The 17,835-nt window shown below is 37.3% G+C and overlaps 1 protein-coding gene across 6 annotated transcripts in view; it reads left to right on the top strand.

Moving 5' to 3' along the window:
- Positions 1-17,835, top strand: part of LOC146487910 (uncharacterized) — a 119,712-nt gene that overhangs the window by 78,687 nt on the left and 23,190 nt on the right. For all 6 annotated transcript variants that reach the window (XM_085125540.1, XM_085125531.1, XM_085125525.1 and 3 more), the window contains one exon: positions 1,897-2,013. In XM_085125540.1, the coding sequence (XP_084981666.1) occupies positions 1,897-2,013 (117 nt within the window). The remainder of the gene's footprint in view (positions 1-1,896; positions 2,014-17,835) is intronic.

The raw sequence follows: 17,835 nt of genomic DNA, 5'->3' as shown, positions 1-17,835 counted from the left end.
TCTTCTCAAATGCCTTAGCCGTCGAAGAAGATGCAGTCTTGATTATTAGTGCGCCGAAAGTTGATCAAAGATTTGTATTCGACTAGTGTCATTAGTTTGCGTGGTGTACGTCGGACGTTTAATACAAACAGCTGGCTCAAACTTATGCGACGAACGACCAGAGAATCGTGCTAAAATGGCCTTTGGACCTGTCTTTTACAGCATATTATAAGGTCAGAACATTTCGAAATGTTTTGCTATCTGCTTATTTTAAGCCAATATAGGTTGAGACGTGTGCACGGACTAACATGATGTCTGACCCGCAACTTCAAAGTTTACCGCGAAGAGTCAAATATTTGCATTTTTACGGACTTTGAAAAGCTCTCACGTCGCTCTTAATCATTTGCCCAAAGAAATCTTTACAGGAATCTATAGACCATCCTTCTAACATTCAACCACCTTAAGCTTAATCGATTTGAAGGTTTCGCACATGGTGAAAATTAATTTTATTCACGAAGTACTTTTACTGCAGTGATTGTATGCCTTCGAAATTAAATTATTTCATATACACAGAACGACGCAATATTTCCCAAAATCATTCCAACAGATATTTTAAGATTGTCAAAAAAGATTTGAGTGTTTTAAAAGCGGTAGAATGATTTGTTTTCGCAAGCGAGGCTCTCAAACCCGTGTAATAATTTAGCGCCTCAAATGACGATTTTAACGGATTTTCGTTATTTGCATTTTTCTTTGAAATAAAAGGATATTTCACCGAAAAAACTATACAGTGATTTTAGTTATATCCTAGCCTATCTGACATTAAAATATGAAAAAAATCGAATTTTCCACCCTTGCCACGAAATGTTTGATTTTTACGGACAGGCGCTCTGAAGACCTATCACATGTAAAGCTGTTCCAGTTGTTTAATGGTTGGATGCGAAAAGACTCTGGAGATCGATCTCTAGCTATAAAAAACCGATAGCTCTCGACAGCTTTAATTGTACTTTTCCAGCGTTTTTATTAGAATCGAATTGGTACGAAATGTTTAATCTTGCTTCGTGGAAAAATTTCAAAACGATAGGCATTTCTTGGTTTGTTGCTAACATTCGTTGATGACCATGATGTTCGATGGAAATATGGCCGTGTTAGTCGAATTTCACAACTTTCACCTCTCGCTTATGGAACAGATGATGGATAGAACTTGCCATTGATATGTAGAAGAGCCTTTTGTAAGTTATCCCTCGGAACTTGAGCTTTTGCATTTGCGATAAGTGCTAAAAGTAGGCAAACTTTGTGCCCCAAAATTTATTACAGTAATTAAAGCTTATGATTGCAATTCATCATATTATAAACGTAAAAGGTCATCGTTTATAACTAGCCAGAATTAGGAGATTTTAAATTATCTGTATTCTCCAGAACAAACTAACATCTGCATGTCTTGCAAAATTCACGATCTCGCCAGTGGGTTTCAAGCACAGGATCGGGGTGAGAAAAGTTCGAGACATAAAATTAAAAAAAAAATACAATTCTCCATTCGTACAGATTACTCGGCCTAAAAGGCCGTACTACCAGATCATGGGCACAGTTAGTGACTTCTAAAAACAGCCTCACAATGGGTACGAAACCTATTATACGGCATGACATGACGTAATACAATCTTTCATTACAAAATAACAGCTGCTGTGGATACACAGCAGCTGTATTTCTATGTGATAGCGGACAACGTACTCCACAGTACTTATGACATCTGATGAAAATATACTATCACAAAGAATAACACTTTGTTAACTAAATCCTGTGAAGATCATAACATTGCGGCACTTGTACATGTCTTATTTTCTTGTTGGTTTGATTGTTCATGCAAAATTTGTCCTCTTTGAAGGTTGGACGTTTAGTAGTTTAAACATTGCCTTGCAGAAAATATATCATGTGATTCAAGTCCATGCCTGAACGGAGGAACCTGCTCTAATAAGCCAGGAGGAGGCTACAGCTGTCAGTGCAAGACCGGGTTCCTTGGCGAAACATGTGCGGAAGGTGAGGGCAATTTGATTACTATTTTTTGATCCTTTCGTAAACAATTTTAAGCTGGAAAAAGAAGCATTGTTGTTATTAGTTGCTAAGACATGAGCTGATAATAATAAAACAAAAACTTAAAGGTCCTATGGGTTACTCGTTTTTATGCCTTCACGTTCCATACAAAGCGCTTGCAGGGTCATTCGCCTCTTGCTCTCACCTAGATCGAGGTTTGGAAAAGAAGTCTTATTTCTATTTCATACAGACTGGATGAGGCGAAGTTCCTGTTACTGAAAGTTGCGGCCGGTGCTAAAGTTGTAAGAAACTTTCGTCTGGTCTTTCAAAACTTTAAGTAGTCTTTGCGACGATTAATATACGTTCGCTACTGCAGATACGTTCTGTGCATATCGGAATAGTCCAAGGGACTCTGATTTCGTAAACAGGAAGATCCGGTATAAAAGGGGCCTGGCATGCCATTCTCACCTGTTGTCAATCAACCATCAGAGCGTAAATAACTGACAAACAACATGTGCCTTTTTTATCGACTATTACTGCTAGAATTGGCTGTTTTGTCTTAAACAAATTAGAACTTGGTATCTTATGTTTCTGTGGTGATATTATATAATTTTGAGGCATATTTTTCAGAGGACGCTTGAGTAAACAGCTTGCCACGATTGAACAACGTCTAAATTTGCATCTCACGCCCGCAAAGATGTGAAATGAATAAGGGGCTTGCCCTTTTATAGCGGAACTTCTTGTTTAAGGACAGTGGCTACTCATTTAAAGGTGCCTTGAGCGATTTACGACTAGTTGGAAAACGCAGATCTGACCAAGAATTATCAAAATCCGAAAAGTAAATTGTAGGGTTACCACACTTTTTACAGATAATTAAGCTTGTATTAAGGTGATTCCCACGAAATAATATTTGTCGTGAAAATTTGTTTAAACGTTTTGTGATTGTTTACTACTATGTATTATTTCAAGAAATGTAATAAAAAAGGTAGGTCACCGTGTCCGCGAAAGAGGTTCGATCCACTCAATTCACCCTCATAATCGCTTGCATATTTGTTGTAAAAAACGAGTTTATTTAAACAGTCATTGCCATGTCTGGTGGTAATAAAAGTTGCATATAGGTAAAACAGGACCTCGAAAAACGTTATACATAGAATGCATAAAGCATAATCGGCAATGAAATATAAAAATCTCTCGGCGGGTAAGCACAATATGAAAGATTATCGACCCAAACCGTTTCTTCCCTGCGAGTTCTCAGTATCACTACTTAATTTGCAAGATTAATATTATAATGAACATCTAAAAGTGTCAGTAATGGTTAAAAAAACACAGCGACGTTTCGGATATATAAAACTACTTCAGTGTGGAAGAAAACCAAAGAAAACGGTTTTCTTCCACACTGAAGAAGGGTAATATATCCGAAGCGTCTGTGTTTTTTTTTTTTTAACCATTACTGTCCCTATTTGTTATTTATTATAATATCAATCCTACCAGTTATACAATTACAAGCGTTACTCATCACTAACGAAATTTCCATTCGCTACTTTATATCCGTGTGCAGTGGGCAAGCTCGTATTTCTGGCATTAGCTCATTTTTCTGTCCTCAATTTTTTAGGAAAAAATTTAGACACCAAGAGCGCAATAGATAAATTTAAAAAAACTACAATCCTGGCCAATTGGTTTCGGGACACTTGACGTTTTTTTTAACAAGTTTTGTTGTGAAATTACACAACTTCCGATAGTTTAAGGTCCCAAAAAGAATCTTAGAAACTGGATTTTCGAGCCATGTTTGACTCCTGACTCTCAACATTGTTTAGGGGGGGGGGGGGGGGTAGCGGGAAAAAGAAATTTCATGTATTAGTTACAAAAAGGCCAAGTGTCTTGAACGTTCTGGCCAGAATTGTCCGAGATAGGATGGAAATCAAGAATGTGCCCCAATGACTCCAAAACTTTATTTTATCACCAGAAAGTAGCAAAAACCATCATTTTAGCTGCTAATGAGATTCTGTTTGTGTAAGGGGGTGCTTTCTCTCTGTTTTCCGAACAAAATACCTCAGTTATGCAAGGTGGAAGTGGTCATATTTTCTGGGGTGTCTTAGTAGCCTATTGTAGAGCACCTAAGAGAAAGACAACATGCTTGTAGTTGCAAATTCTCATCTTTAAGATACCGATTGACTGAAAAAAGTGACTACAAGTGTTGCTCAGTGACAGAATGCTTTCATCTAGGCCTTTTACGTCACATTTGAAGGAAGAATAGCACACTTGAAGACACAATAGACAGCACGCACTATTAAGGCTAATTCAGCGCACTTTACAGAAAAACAGTGGTCGCGAAAATACATTCCTAATGAAAAGAAACAGCTTACAATATTGCACAAAGAACAAACGCTGCAGAAGGAATCCCCTTTGCAGCTATATAGAGCTGGCTTAAGAGGGTTAAGGGCGACAAGCTTATACTGGCTTTACCTTAATGTAGCAGTTGACAATAAGTTAAAGATGGGAAAGGAATGGCAGTTCTATTGTGGGTAAAATATATAAAACGCCGTTAACTCTTTCTTAACCTTTCAGGAATTGCTCATAAGCAGTCGGAATTCGCTTACTGACTTTAAGTGGAGAACTGTGTAAAATACGTTTATACCTTTTTTATGAAAGTTTACTTACATTGGGCAGGCACGTCTACACTGCCACATGTTATTCACGCAATATTTGTGCAAAAGAATTGAGTTTATGTACGATAGTAGTAGAGAGCGCACCAGTTATTCCTCCCTTTTGAGGTGGATTCTTATTAATTTGAGGTGGAATACATTAACGTCTAAGACGCCATTGCCTATTGTCTTGATCTCATTATCTAAAAATAGAACAATTGCATCATCGCCGTGGAAGGGCTTCATATGATTCTGTAAAAACGGATGGAATGTTAAGCGGTATGCTATCCTTTTACATCCGGCCGAGTGGGATCTAAAAATAGATAGAATTAAGGAAAGAAATAATTTTTCGTAACAAGATTATGTACTTTTGCTGGTTATAAAAAGATGAGATTTTTTGAAAGGTATCATACTATTTCGAAGCAGAAATGTGACGCGTGTTCCATTTTACGCACAGCCCGATTATGTTAACTCAGTCGAGCTTTGTTGTCTTTGTTTATTACAGTGCATTGATTCCTTGCTGCTAAATTGTGTATGTTAAAACACGCACACTAAGACTTCACAATATCTATATCGCAATAAAGTCGATTATTCTTATATGTTAATGACTGTCAACCTTTACTTACGTTAACAAGGGTCAACGCGGTTTTGGCTTCCAGATCAGAGACTAAAGCTCTTGTGTAACCTCTCTTCACGGTCTGTTAGCCACTAATTATGTAAGTAGCAGTGATCCGAATCCAAAACCTAAATTTGTATAAAACCTCTACGGAAAAAGCCAATTAACTTATTAAAACCAATAGACAGCTTAAGTTGATAGAAATAATAAATTAAAATACCAATTAAAACACGCGACTACGAAATGCTTGCTATTACACAAGGCACATTTCTTGAGAGACCTGACTAAAAAACGTATTGCCTTTGACCAGCGAATACAGAAAAAGATTTAAATACTGGAGATTTTGAATGAATGAAAGTAACTCTCAGTTCTATTTTTAAATCGCCGAGTTTGCTTTCATATGTGGATAGTCATCTGTTCCTGTACCTCAGGACGGCTGATGTCTGCTTTAATTGTTGCTTTTTAAGGGAATATTGGTTCCATCACGGTAGCTTAATGTGGACATTGGTATCGTTTTATGTAAACGAGTTTACCACGATGTCTAAATAGCGGCAAGGAAATTGAAGGATAATTCATACAGCGAATTTGAATTATTTTCTTTTCAATAGTTGGATGTTATGATGACACTAATGCTTGTCTTTTTGCCCTAAAGAATGTTACCTTCATGGAAATGGTTGTCTAAAGATGCAATAGATTGTTAGTGCTTATCCGTTAATGAATTTATTTTCTAGTAAAATGATTGTCCAATGATGCAATTGGTTGACTATTTGGGTTAATGATTTTTCTTTTTTCTTAAATAAACATGCATCTTCTGAAAATGAATGTCAAAAGGAGCTATCTTTGTCTTTGTTTTGGAGAAAATAACCATTTAGTAATTGACTGGGATTAGCATCAAGGAAAACATCACTTGTTTTCAACGTGCGCACGCCAAATGCGTGCTAGTGACGTAGAAAATATGTGCAGTAAGAATGGGCCATGCAATTTAATGGAATCACCTTAAGAAAATACGTCGTTATGTATTTTAAAGTTAGGAGGACCTCATTTTTTTATTTTCTTACATGAACCAAAACCTTATTTTTTTATTATATATATTTTAAATCTATATTTTTGCGGTCCACCCACGCCCCTGAGAAGAAGAAGAAGGCGGGTGGGCTCACAATGCGAGGCATGAGACGTTAGAAGACGTAACTAAGGAAGCCGCGTTGTAATTATCATTATTATTAGTATTATTATTATTATTATTATTATTAGTATTATTATTATAATTATTATTATTATTATTATTATTATTATTATTATTATTATCATTATTATTCAATAAAATTATTATTATATTTAATATAATTATATTATTATTATTATTATTATTATTTATTATTAATTTATTAAAATAATAATTCTTTATTAAAATATTATTATTAACACATTATTATTAATTATAATGATAATAATAATAATAATAATAATAATAATAATAATAATAATAATAAACAAAAAATAAAATTAGTAATAAAAGTTAGAGACGGTTGTGACAAATAGTGAATGTTCAAGACTGGTTTCACGGTTAGGGAATATATTATTCCAAATTTCGAAAAATGCGGCCTTTTTTTCTTCAGGGTATTTTATAAACGGGCCAGCGGAAAAACTGGAGACGTTACAATTTAAAACAGGAAGAGATGCAATTAGATACCATAAAAACATATAGGCTTAAGAGGAATAGCTAAAATAACAAACACCAAAACTTTACAATTTGTATTTGTAATTGAAATTAACAATAGGCATGAGCAGAATAGCTAATGTCGCAACGTTTTCTTCTTGGTGGTACTATTTGAAATATTGGCCCAAATACAATTGCAGCAATTTCCCTTTGCCGTTATATCAACCCTTCAATCAGTTTGGTTTCTTCACACGTAAAGTGATGTCTGGCATGTGCATCTCCACTACAAGAGATCCGTCCACGGAAAGTATTCAAAACAGTTTTTTACGCGTCACGTGGTCCTCTGCATTCAAAAGTTACGTAGCTTATGTCATACGTCTAGCGCCCCTCTGGATCTCAGCCTCGTTGCTGAATGGGCCACCCTGGCAAAATAAAGTTTACCTTAGCTTACCTTACCTTACCTTGCGTGTTCAGCAGTTCTTGTTTTCCAATCATGTAAGACAGCTTTCTTTGCTTCATTGGCGCACCTGAGCAATTCCTGCGAAAGAAGTATCTTTCCTTGAATATCCTTAGTTCAGAAAAAAAGGCCACGGATGTCTTTATGTGGAGTAGAAGATATTTTCTCGCGTAAATGATTTACCTAATTATAGCTTTTTTTAAAATATTTATTTGCAATAATTACACTAAAATACAAAGCTACAGAAACACACAAAGAAAAGAAAGAAAAGAAAAAAAAAGGGAATACATGTAAATTGCTTATATCAACAATCGTAGTACTGATTTACAATTACATTAATGATTAATTAATTACATGTGAGAAAGCTAAGAGAGATAATAATTACTAACATCAACATACATAGTACTGATTTACAATGACATTTATAATTAATTAAAGCTAGGAGAGAATAATTACTTCAGGTTAATCTTTCTATTTTCCATTGTGTTTTTAAATTATTTATAAATTGTGTACAGTTAAGAGGAGTCACATTCATTTTACATCTATATACATACTTTTTAATAAACGTTAACAGGATGAGAAGTTCTAGACGGCGTCTGAGGTTTTCATTTGTAGGACCAAGATTATACTTCTGCATCACAATTTGCTCAGGGGAGAGATTTATAAGGGTATTGTGGGACCCGTTGAACGATGACAAAATTTCCTGATAAAATTTAATATTTACAGGGCAATGTAGGAAAGTATGCTCCAGCGAATCAGGATTCTTACACTGATTGCAAAGATCGTCATTCCTTATTTTGAATTTCTTAAGTTCTTTATTGGTTACCAAAATTCTATGGAGAGTTTTGTAGCCAAATTCGCTTAATTTAATGTCTTTCGTCAATTTATAGATTGTATTAAATGATTGTTCCCAACTGGTGGCAAAATAAGGAAATAGGCTAGACCAGCGTTTGACGGCAGTAGGCTCTATAATTTTACCTTCCTGAAATAAATTGTAGTAGTCCTTACATCTCAGTTTAGTCAAGGTGAGAGGTCTATTGTCAGCAAAGTAGAAAACCTCTTGTACTTTAAGTATGTCTCTTTTCGTCACGGTAATTTCTTGAGCTGTTTTCTTCAAGCCGCTTGGAATCGCAGCAATAAGTTGGAAATATTGAAAAAATTCAATTGAAAATTATATTTAACTTGTAAATCCTCAAGAGACAAGAATTTTCCGTTTTCGTCTGATAGGTCTTGAACAAAGCAGATTCCTTTCTCAAAAAGATGAGCCCAAAAAATAGATTTACTCTCTATAGTGATTTCCTTGTTGTTCCAAAGAATAAATTCACTTTTATAGACATCACGATAACCTGAACGCAGTTCCTTGAAATAATCCAACATTTCACTATAAAAAACAGGAGGAGGTTTGTCTAAGAGTTTCGAATCATAATTACACTTCAGTAAGAAAGGTAAACCTCCGACTCTCTTAAAGGAGTCATTAGGGATTGCTTGCCATGATTCATTGGTACGATTTAAGAACCTGCCGAGCCAGCTCAATCGAAGCGATTTAACCACTGTGCTTGAGAGAGGTTGATATATAACCGATCTTTTTATTTTGTCATTTTTGTTTTTCCACAAAACGTTTATTATTTTTTCTTGTTCCCTACTAATAACCATTTCAGGAACAAACAACATAAAGGTTGCATAAACTAATTTGGACAAGCCGAGAGTCTTAACCAGCAGTGTGCGTCCAAATAAAGATAGGTCTCTTGCTTGCCATATATTCAACTTTACGTCCATTTTATAAATTTTATTAAAAAAAATGTAAATTATCGTTGTTTTCGTGTATGTATGATAAATTTATCCCTAGAGATTTAATCGCTTCTTTATAAGATTCAAATCCAAGCGGTTTAGCTTCGTTATTTTTGGTTGAACCAATCCACGTTGCTTTGGTTTTTTTCTTATTTAATTTAAGACCTGATATGGCTACAAAATTGTTTATAACATTCATGCTTTATTTGAGCGCCCTAACATCACTACAGATGAGAGTAGTATCATCTGCAAACTGACTAATTTTGGCCTCTACTGATTGTGGTAATTTTATTCCTCGGCACTTCGAGTACTGCCTTACTTTTTGAGCCATTAACTCTTCTCTTAAAACAAATAATTAAGGGCTTAAGGGGCATCCTTGTCGAACACCTCTGTCGATTTTGAAGTAATTAGTCGAGTAGCCTCCGTTTAAGACCGCACTTTCTACATCACTATATAATACCGAGATCCATCTCCTAATAACCTGGCCAAAATTAAAACGTTTGAGCACCTTCTGTATAAAGGACCATTCTGTTGTGTCAAAAGCCTTTTCAAAGTCGATAAATAAAAGGATCCCTGGCATTTTTTTTGATATCCGTTTATTCCAATATATCCTCTAGTAATCTCACATTTTTTCCAATATATCTTCCTTTAATAAATCCTGTTTGATCCGGATGAATCAATTTCGGCAATACTGATTCAATTCTCTTGGCAATTACTTTAGCGAGAATCTTGTAATCTACATTAAGCAGGGTAATTGGGCGCCAGTTAGATAAAGTAGTTAAATTATTTTCGTCTTTTGGGATTAGTGAAATGATTCCCCTTTTTTGTGATACGGATAATTGTCCATTTTTGAATCCTGCATTAAAAGATTCTAAAAGCGCATTACCTAAGATGTCAAAGAAGGCTTTGTAAAACTCTTTTGTGAATCCATCATCGGCGGGAGTTTTGTCATTTTGGAAGCCATTTAAAGCGTTCCTCACCTCATCAATACTGATTTTATCTTCTAATTCTTGCTTTTCTTGTTCATCTAGATAAGGAAGATTTAGATCTTCTACAAATCTTTGGAAACTTTCTAGAGTATCATTTTCTTCAAGCCTGTTTTGTAGAATTGACTATAATGGTTTTCTATTTCTATGTTAATTTGTTTAAAATCTGATACAAACTAATCCTCTCCGATTTGTAATTGTGAGATAATCTTCTTCTCATATCTTGTTTTTTCAAGGTTATAAAAATATTTTGTAGGCTTTTCTCCCTTCTCAGTCCATCTTACTTTAGATCTAAAGATGGCACCTCTGCCTTTTCCTTCAAAAATCTCCGGCAATTCCTTTTTCAACAAATCTTGGAGTCTAATTCTTCAATTCTCCTTTGAATGACATTTTCTCGTTTCTTCAATTCTTTGCTTTTTCCTTTGGAATACGATATTGTTTCAGACCTTATCTCCATTTTTATTAATTCCCAAAGTAGTTGTTTATCATCTACGTTTGCATGTTTCTGTAAAATATGTGGATAACATTCCTTTATCAATTGTAAATAACATTCATCTTGCAGAAGTGTGTTATTAAATTTCCATAATCCCGGCCCACACTTAAATTCCTCGTTAATATACATGTTTAGGGCGACTGCTTTATGGTCAGGTGCGATCGATATCCGCGTTGCTACCTTGGTGATATCTGGCTTGTATTTACTACTTATTAAGAAAAAGTCTAGTCGGGATTTTAATTTCAAATGCTTTGATTCGTACGTACAGGATTCATTTCTAGGATACTGTTCGCAGTAAATATCAACTAAATTGGTCTCTTTTATAAAATGAATTCTATATTTAGTTTCTTTCCAGGTGAGACCTCCCTGCTTATCTAAAGGGCTTAACGTTGTATTCCAGTCACCTGCCATTATTAGATTGGAAGTATCAGTTAACGATATGATTTTTTTGCTAAAAGAATCGAGAAACTCAATTAATATTTGTTCACGGTTGTCGGTGGGTGCATAAACATTAACCACATTGAAACTGACCTCCCCCTGGGTTTTAAGACGCAAAATTATAAATCTCTCATAGGTGTCAAGTTCCACTACATCTGCATGAATTGTAGATTTTGGTTTAATAAGAATACACATGCCCTTGGAATGATCTGATCCATGTGAATAGCAAATTTGACCACCCCATTCCGCTGGCCAAAACTTTCCATCCCTAGAGTTTCTTGAAGGAGATAAACATTAGCTTTTTGGTTTTTCAATTATGCAAATATTGATCTTCTTTATTCTTGATTTCTTAAACCTCTCACGTTGAGCGACAAAAACTTAAAAACCGACATAGCATTCGATCATTAACGTTGAATATAATTACACATAAAAAACTAAACACTAAGACAAAAAAAAGAAGAATAGACAAACAAAAAAAAATTACTTACCTCTCCTGGGTATTAAAATACCAACTGGCCTAAAAGATAGCTCAATGGTGCTAGCTAGAGAGGTACATTCAAAAACACTTGTAATAATTTACCAAGCAAGTCGAGAAAAGGATCTCGAAAATTAAAGGCCTTTCAGATCTCCGTGGGAGTCGATTCTCAATACTTTAGCGGTGATGTCTGTTTTCAAAAAAATTTACCGTTAACAGTCCATGTCTTACCATTTCGATATTTTTGTTTTCAGTTTTCTCGCCTCTTTGAAAAGCTCGGCTCTCCACGCCGTTAAATTTTCATTAATAAATATCTTCTCTGCTTCTACAACTTTCAAGGCAGCATTTCGAAGATTTAATCTAGCTTTGCACAATTTGCTCTTTGCGTTATAATTGCTAAATCTGGCGATGATAGGTCGGGGCTTGTCTTTGCTTTTCGTGTCCATTCGATGCACAATGTCTGTGTCGCCGGGTGTTAAATTTACTTGTAGAAGTTTTCCTAATGTAACAACATTCACTACATTATCTTCTTATTCATGTTCAGGTATTCCGTGTATAACCAGATTGAACTTTCGAGTATATTGCTCAAGGTCATCATGTCTGGCTTCGATAACATTCAGTCTTTCATCCAACTCTTCCACCTCTTCCTTGGACTCTAATAGGTGCTCCTCGAGTGATTTTACTCTGCTTTTTAAGCCGTTATTTTCTTTGACAAGAGTGTCGACTCGTCCTGTGGTATTTTGCAAAGTTTCCCTTAGCTCTTTGTAATTTCCTTTAAGGGATTCCACGTCTACGACCAGCTTTTCCGTATTTGTTTTAATTTGCGTTAAAACCCTTCCATATTTCCAGTAGTGAAGGAGTTTCACTCGCGTTGTCGTTATCCGCCATTATTGCAGATGATTCTGTGTCCCACTCTTCGTCTTTCTCTTGCAGGACTGATGTATTACACTCAAAACTCGATGAACTACTGACCTTCTTTCTTTTCCTTCTTCCCGTTCTAGTCATTCTTGTCTGAATCCACATTTTGTTTAGAATTTTTTGTCCCTCTCTAGAGCGAGCTCGCTAACATATGTCCATCGTGGACAACCGCTCGACCCAGTGTCATATAAAAAAAAAAACAGGTTAATAATTGCGTTCATTGTTTATGGCAAGTTCTCAATCGCATAATATTAGTCTTTCGTAAATCCTAGGGTCATTTGAGGTACTTCTGAACATTTCGCTCACATATAAGCCAAATTTAAAATAAATTTGTTTATTTACCATGAGAGAGGAAGGACAATTCTTAATAATCATTGTGACAGACTCGCTAAGAGAATGAACATGACAACATACAGCACCCTTCCTGATAATTTCAGAAGGAAAAAGACACCAAACTTTAAAAAACCATCCACATAGGAAGGAACATTATTATTTAAGTTGAGGAAGGGGGGAGGGGGGTTTGGGCTTTAGAGGGAAGGGCCATCCAATTAGAATCCTTGGAGTTGAAAAGGCTCAGGCCTTTTTAGTTTTGAAATATAGGGCCAGGGCCAAGACAATATTTAACATTGATATGGGCCATCAGTAAAGGTACCACATTTGTGTGTGTCATACATCGAATGTTAATGCGTAGCAGTCTTTCCCTTACTTTCGTCCATTCATTCATTCATTCATTCATTCATTCATTCATTCATTCATTCATTCATTCATTCATTCATTCATTCATTCATTCATTCATTCATTCATTCATTCATTCATTCATTCATTCATTCATTCATTCATCCATCCATTTTCGTTCGTTCGTTCGTTCGTTCCCACATTCAAGCATATTTTTTCTCTCTTCCTTTCTTCCTTCATAATTAACCAAAACCAATAAAATAGTCTGGGAGCATATGTATTCCCGTGGGCTAGGAAAGCGAGCCACTAGGATAGTTGTGTTCAGGGGACCTAACATAACAAGAAAAGTAATGAAAGTGAGAAGTGATCATCGCAGTGAATTTTCCAATTTATGTAATTGGAAATTGGAAGCCTGAAAAAAATTCAGGCTTCAACGGGATTCGAACCCGTGACCTCCGCGTTACCGGTGCGATGCTCTACCAACTGAGCTATGAAGCCACACATTGGGAGCAAGGTCAATTGTAGGTTCCCATTTTCCCGTGAGAGGAGTGAACGATGTAAAGTATATGAAATAATTCATATATGAACTGCGGATATAGATGAAAGTGAGAAGTGATCATCGCAGTGAATTTTCCAATTTATGCAATTGGAAATTGGAAGCCTGAAAAAAATTCAGGCTTCAACGGGATTCGAACCCGTGACCTCCGCGTTACCGGTGCGATGCTCTACCAACTGAGCTATGAAGCCACACATTGGGAGCAAGGTCAATCGTCACATTTTGTTTAGAATTGTCACATTTTATCGCCACCTTTGCAACCCGCACGGAGGAGTTTTAAGGGGTGTTTTAAGAAATGACGTCAAACCCCCAGCATAGAAACGAGCTGTAGATAAAACTGTATCATATCTTCGATACACATGGCTCAAATCTCCTCAAATTATTAGAATGTGTTAAGAATGCAATAATATACGATCTAACCTACTGGTTTTAGTCACATGGTCACTGTAACATGAAAACGAGTCTCCGAGTAGTTGATCTAAAGTCGACAACGCGGGCAAAATCGAGAAAACTTTTAACAAAATTCGTCCATTGTTGCAAGGGTAAAAAACAAAACCATTCTTATTAAGCGAGGTAATTGAGGAATATTACGCATTTTTCCTGTTTTTATAACAAATTTTCTCGCCTTGGCTTAGAAAAACCACAGGCAACTCATCCTAGAGAAGCACGATTTTTGGTTCCTTTGAAAAATAGTAACTACAAAAAACTTCGAAGAACCTTTTGTTGTTGTTGTTGTTGTTTTTGTTAAGATTGTTTTTATCTGACGCAAGATATAATAAAGGCTTTTGTTTTAAACATGTTAACATTACCATAGGTATTTATCATTGGAAGCGGAATGTTAGTTCACTAGCAATGTTATTCAAATTCGCTGTCCAAATTATCATCAGAATCAGATATGTACTCGTATTCGGCTCCGTCATCATCATTATCTCTGTCTTCTTCGTGATCGTTGTCACCACCGACGTCTTTGGGTATATTTTCGCAATCTTCGCCCTTATCAGAACAGCCACAGAGGTCTTTGCAGTTCATTCCAGCCTTCTTGTACCGGCAGCGCTTTGTGGTACATCTTTCCTTGACAAACCTGCACTTCACAAGATGAATGATGACCTCATGATCAGGTGCGGGGAGTAGTGTTGTCATGACGGGAATCCACGCCTTGTCCTCTTCTTTCCATTCCCACCCGAAGTCCTTCGGTGATGGCAAGGCTAGATTGAGGTTTCTGTCACTGTTCCATACTAGTAACTGATGGTGGGCAAGACGAATGGCCTGATGTAGTGCCGCTAATGTAGGTGGAAGCCGTTCTGATTTGGCTTGCTTCTTTGTGAAGAGCCACCATCTCAACGCCTTGACTGTGGAGATATTTGTCTTGGAAAGAAAGAACTGACAGATGAGCTTTTCTACTGCCTTCTGTGACTCGCTGCTTGGTATATCACTTGTACCGAGCTGTGACAATGCGTGCATTACAGCTTCACTTGCTTCATTGAAAACACTCCAGTACTTAAGTTTCCCCTTGTTTGAAAATGAGCTTGTATTATCCGCTCCTATCATAGCATGGAAAGTCGGTCGGTAGTGCTGCTGTCTTTGTAGAGACAAGAGCATGAACTATTGGCTGCAGCTTGATCTCGCGATGGTTCTGACCTTTGCCAGTCACAATGACTGTATTCTGACTGAGATCGGGATATCGCCTCAGAGAAAGAATAAAGACAGCTATGTCCGGGGAATGTATTCTGATTTCCGTCGCTCCATTGGTTGTAGTATCAAGGGCATGCAAGACGATCTTCGTGTCAGCTTCTTCCTGGTCACTCTTCAAATATGACATATCTTTCTTGTTTCCCTTGCATTCAGAACCGTACGCTACCACCATCCGGGTTCCATTTTGCTCTGCATGCTCGACGGTCTTATGCGCGAGATATTCTGCCAGTTCGTTCTTCGCATTAGCGTAGAAAAACAGGTTTTTCATTGTGACCTTGGCGATATGCGTGAAAGGCGTTATGCGGTAATAAACTGGATGCTGGTTCCCCTGTCTCTTCCTGCGTGTAGCCTCCTTCAGAGATGACGGGAGATCGTACCGATCAAAGATGAGGCGGATCTCATCACTGTCTCCATACTTCTCAAAGATGCGACATGTAAAGTGATCTGCCAGGTGTAAGCAGCTTCTTATCCACTAGGGCTTATCTAAGGATTGTCCTTCAGCCATTGCATCGATGACAGAGACTCTCATTCTTTCCCCCTGACTAGCAGCGTCTTGACCTGCAGTTCTGCACTCATCTGTATTGGTACATGGTTGGTAGCCTCTCTAGAATAGACTTCAATGCACTCTTGGCTGGGCAGTGCAGCATTTCTCCGTCTGTAGCAAACATAGATCTCGGAGCCACTGTAAATTCGTATGTTCCAACAGCTTCTTGGATGTCAATCTCAGGACGGCTTTCGCATATCACCATCATGCGTGCAAACAGGTTTCTGTCTTCTTGTAACTCCACTATTTGGCCGGCACTTGAAACCTTGATCTTCTTCTCCGTGGTTTTCCATGTCTGGAGCTTTCTTTTCTTCATTGGTGACCAAAGATTGATTTGTCCAGTTTGGATTCGATCTTTGACAAATGTCTCGAACAGTTTCTGACCAATCTCACTCTGTTCCAAAAGATCTTCCTTTACTTTGCTCGGAATTACAACCTTTTTCACAAGGTTAAAGAGATCGTTGCTCCGCTCGATAAAGGGATTCATGAAATTCTCCATAGTCTTTACCAACTGTTCTATGTTCTTCTCTTCACGAGAAATCACAGAAGCTGACAAGGTATGATGATGGGTGCCTTCCTTTGCCGGAGTGGTCCCAGCCATTTCTTTTGCGTCTTCGGCTAGACGGGCAAGCTCAGGAGCAATGAGAAAAAAATTTGTGCGGGCGTTTGAATTCAGTGTGATACCAACTAGGTCTCCAGAGACTTTTATTGAGCGATTTATTTTCACTAGGGCATAGTCCGCACCCAAAGCACAGAATGGCACATGCGGGTTCTTTTTGACGACCCAATTACCTTTGCGGGACTCTTCATATAACTCAGGGTCTGACTCTGGCAGCATCTTCATTTCAGCTAAGTAAAGTGGAATTATTCTGGCGTAATTAAGACGGTCGTGAGCAAAGAAGTACTTTGTGAACAGCTGCAGCGATGTAAGATGCAGCTGCCAGTCGCTTGTTCGGACCGCCCTTATGAACTGCATCATCTCCGTTATCATTTCCATGTAACATTGGAACACCTGAAAATCTGGAATCTGGTTGTTTTCTTCCTCAAAGGTCTTCATTTTCCCAATCACATATAGGGACGTTATGACTTCTACCAGTCTTGAACTAGCTATTTCGACCTCTTTCTTGGGGTCCCCGTCACAAGCACTTCCCAGCTCCCTTGCGCATTCCTCTATTTGCTTAACCATCTGCGGATCTTGTTGAGATAAACAAGCCCTCTAAATATAGGATAAATAGGGCCTGCAAAGTGATCATGTGAGCTTCTTCTCCTCTCTTCCTCTCTTGACGTGATTGCCCTCAAGAAATTGCTTTACCGTTGTGGGGCATACAGATCAGACTCCGACCAACACAAATCGATACCACTGTTCTCAATAAAGGAACCAAGTGTAGTGAACCGCATGTAGCTCACCAGGACGAAGAATGATATGACTAATAATAATAATAATAATAATTGTTTATTGATATCCCTCTCGCAGCCTAAAAGGCTGAATTACAAGGATGTTCAGTGACAATAGTACAAGACAATACGGTATAAAGACAATCAAATAAATAATTATATAAATATGATTAGAAGCACTAAATAACAGAGAAAACATAACAGAGAAAAGAGACTGAGGTCATTCCGTGTCATTTGAAGCTTCTTGGCAGGCTGGTACAAGCCCATATCCAGGGAAATGACGGTCTTGTTGCCAGGACCCATAACCTTTGTAGTGATTGCTTGAGAATGCATCAGAACGGTAAGCAATGTGTTCCATTCGTGAGCGGGGGCTGCTAATGGAGGTGGAGACCCGATTCGTGCAACCGGTAGGGTTTCATGTACAAGAGAATTAAACCCAGACCAGACAGGTACAGGGTGCGACCAAGAAGACCATTTTCACCTTCCGCGTGAGTTT

The sequence above is a fragment of the Pavona decussata genome, unplaced genomic scaffold (genome assembly GCF_977016875.1).
Source record: "Pavona decussata unplaced genomic scaffold, jaPavDecu1.1 SCAFFOLD_12, whole genome shotgun sequence".
Classification (NCBI taxonomy): domain Eukaryota; kingdom Metazoa; phylum Cnidaria; class Anthozoa; order Scleractinia; family Agariciidae; genus Pavona; species Pavona decussata.
The sequence above is the reverse complement of the archived record's forward strand: the minus strand, read 5'-3'. Positions and strand labels throughout refer to the sequence as shown.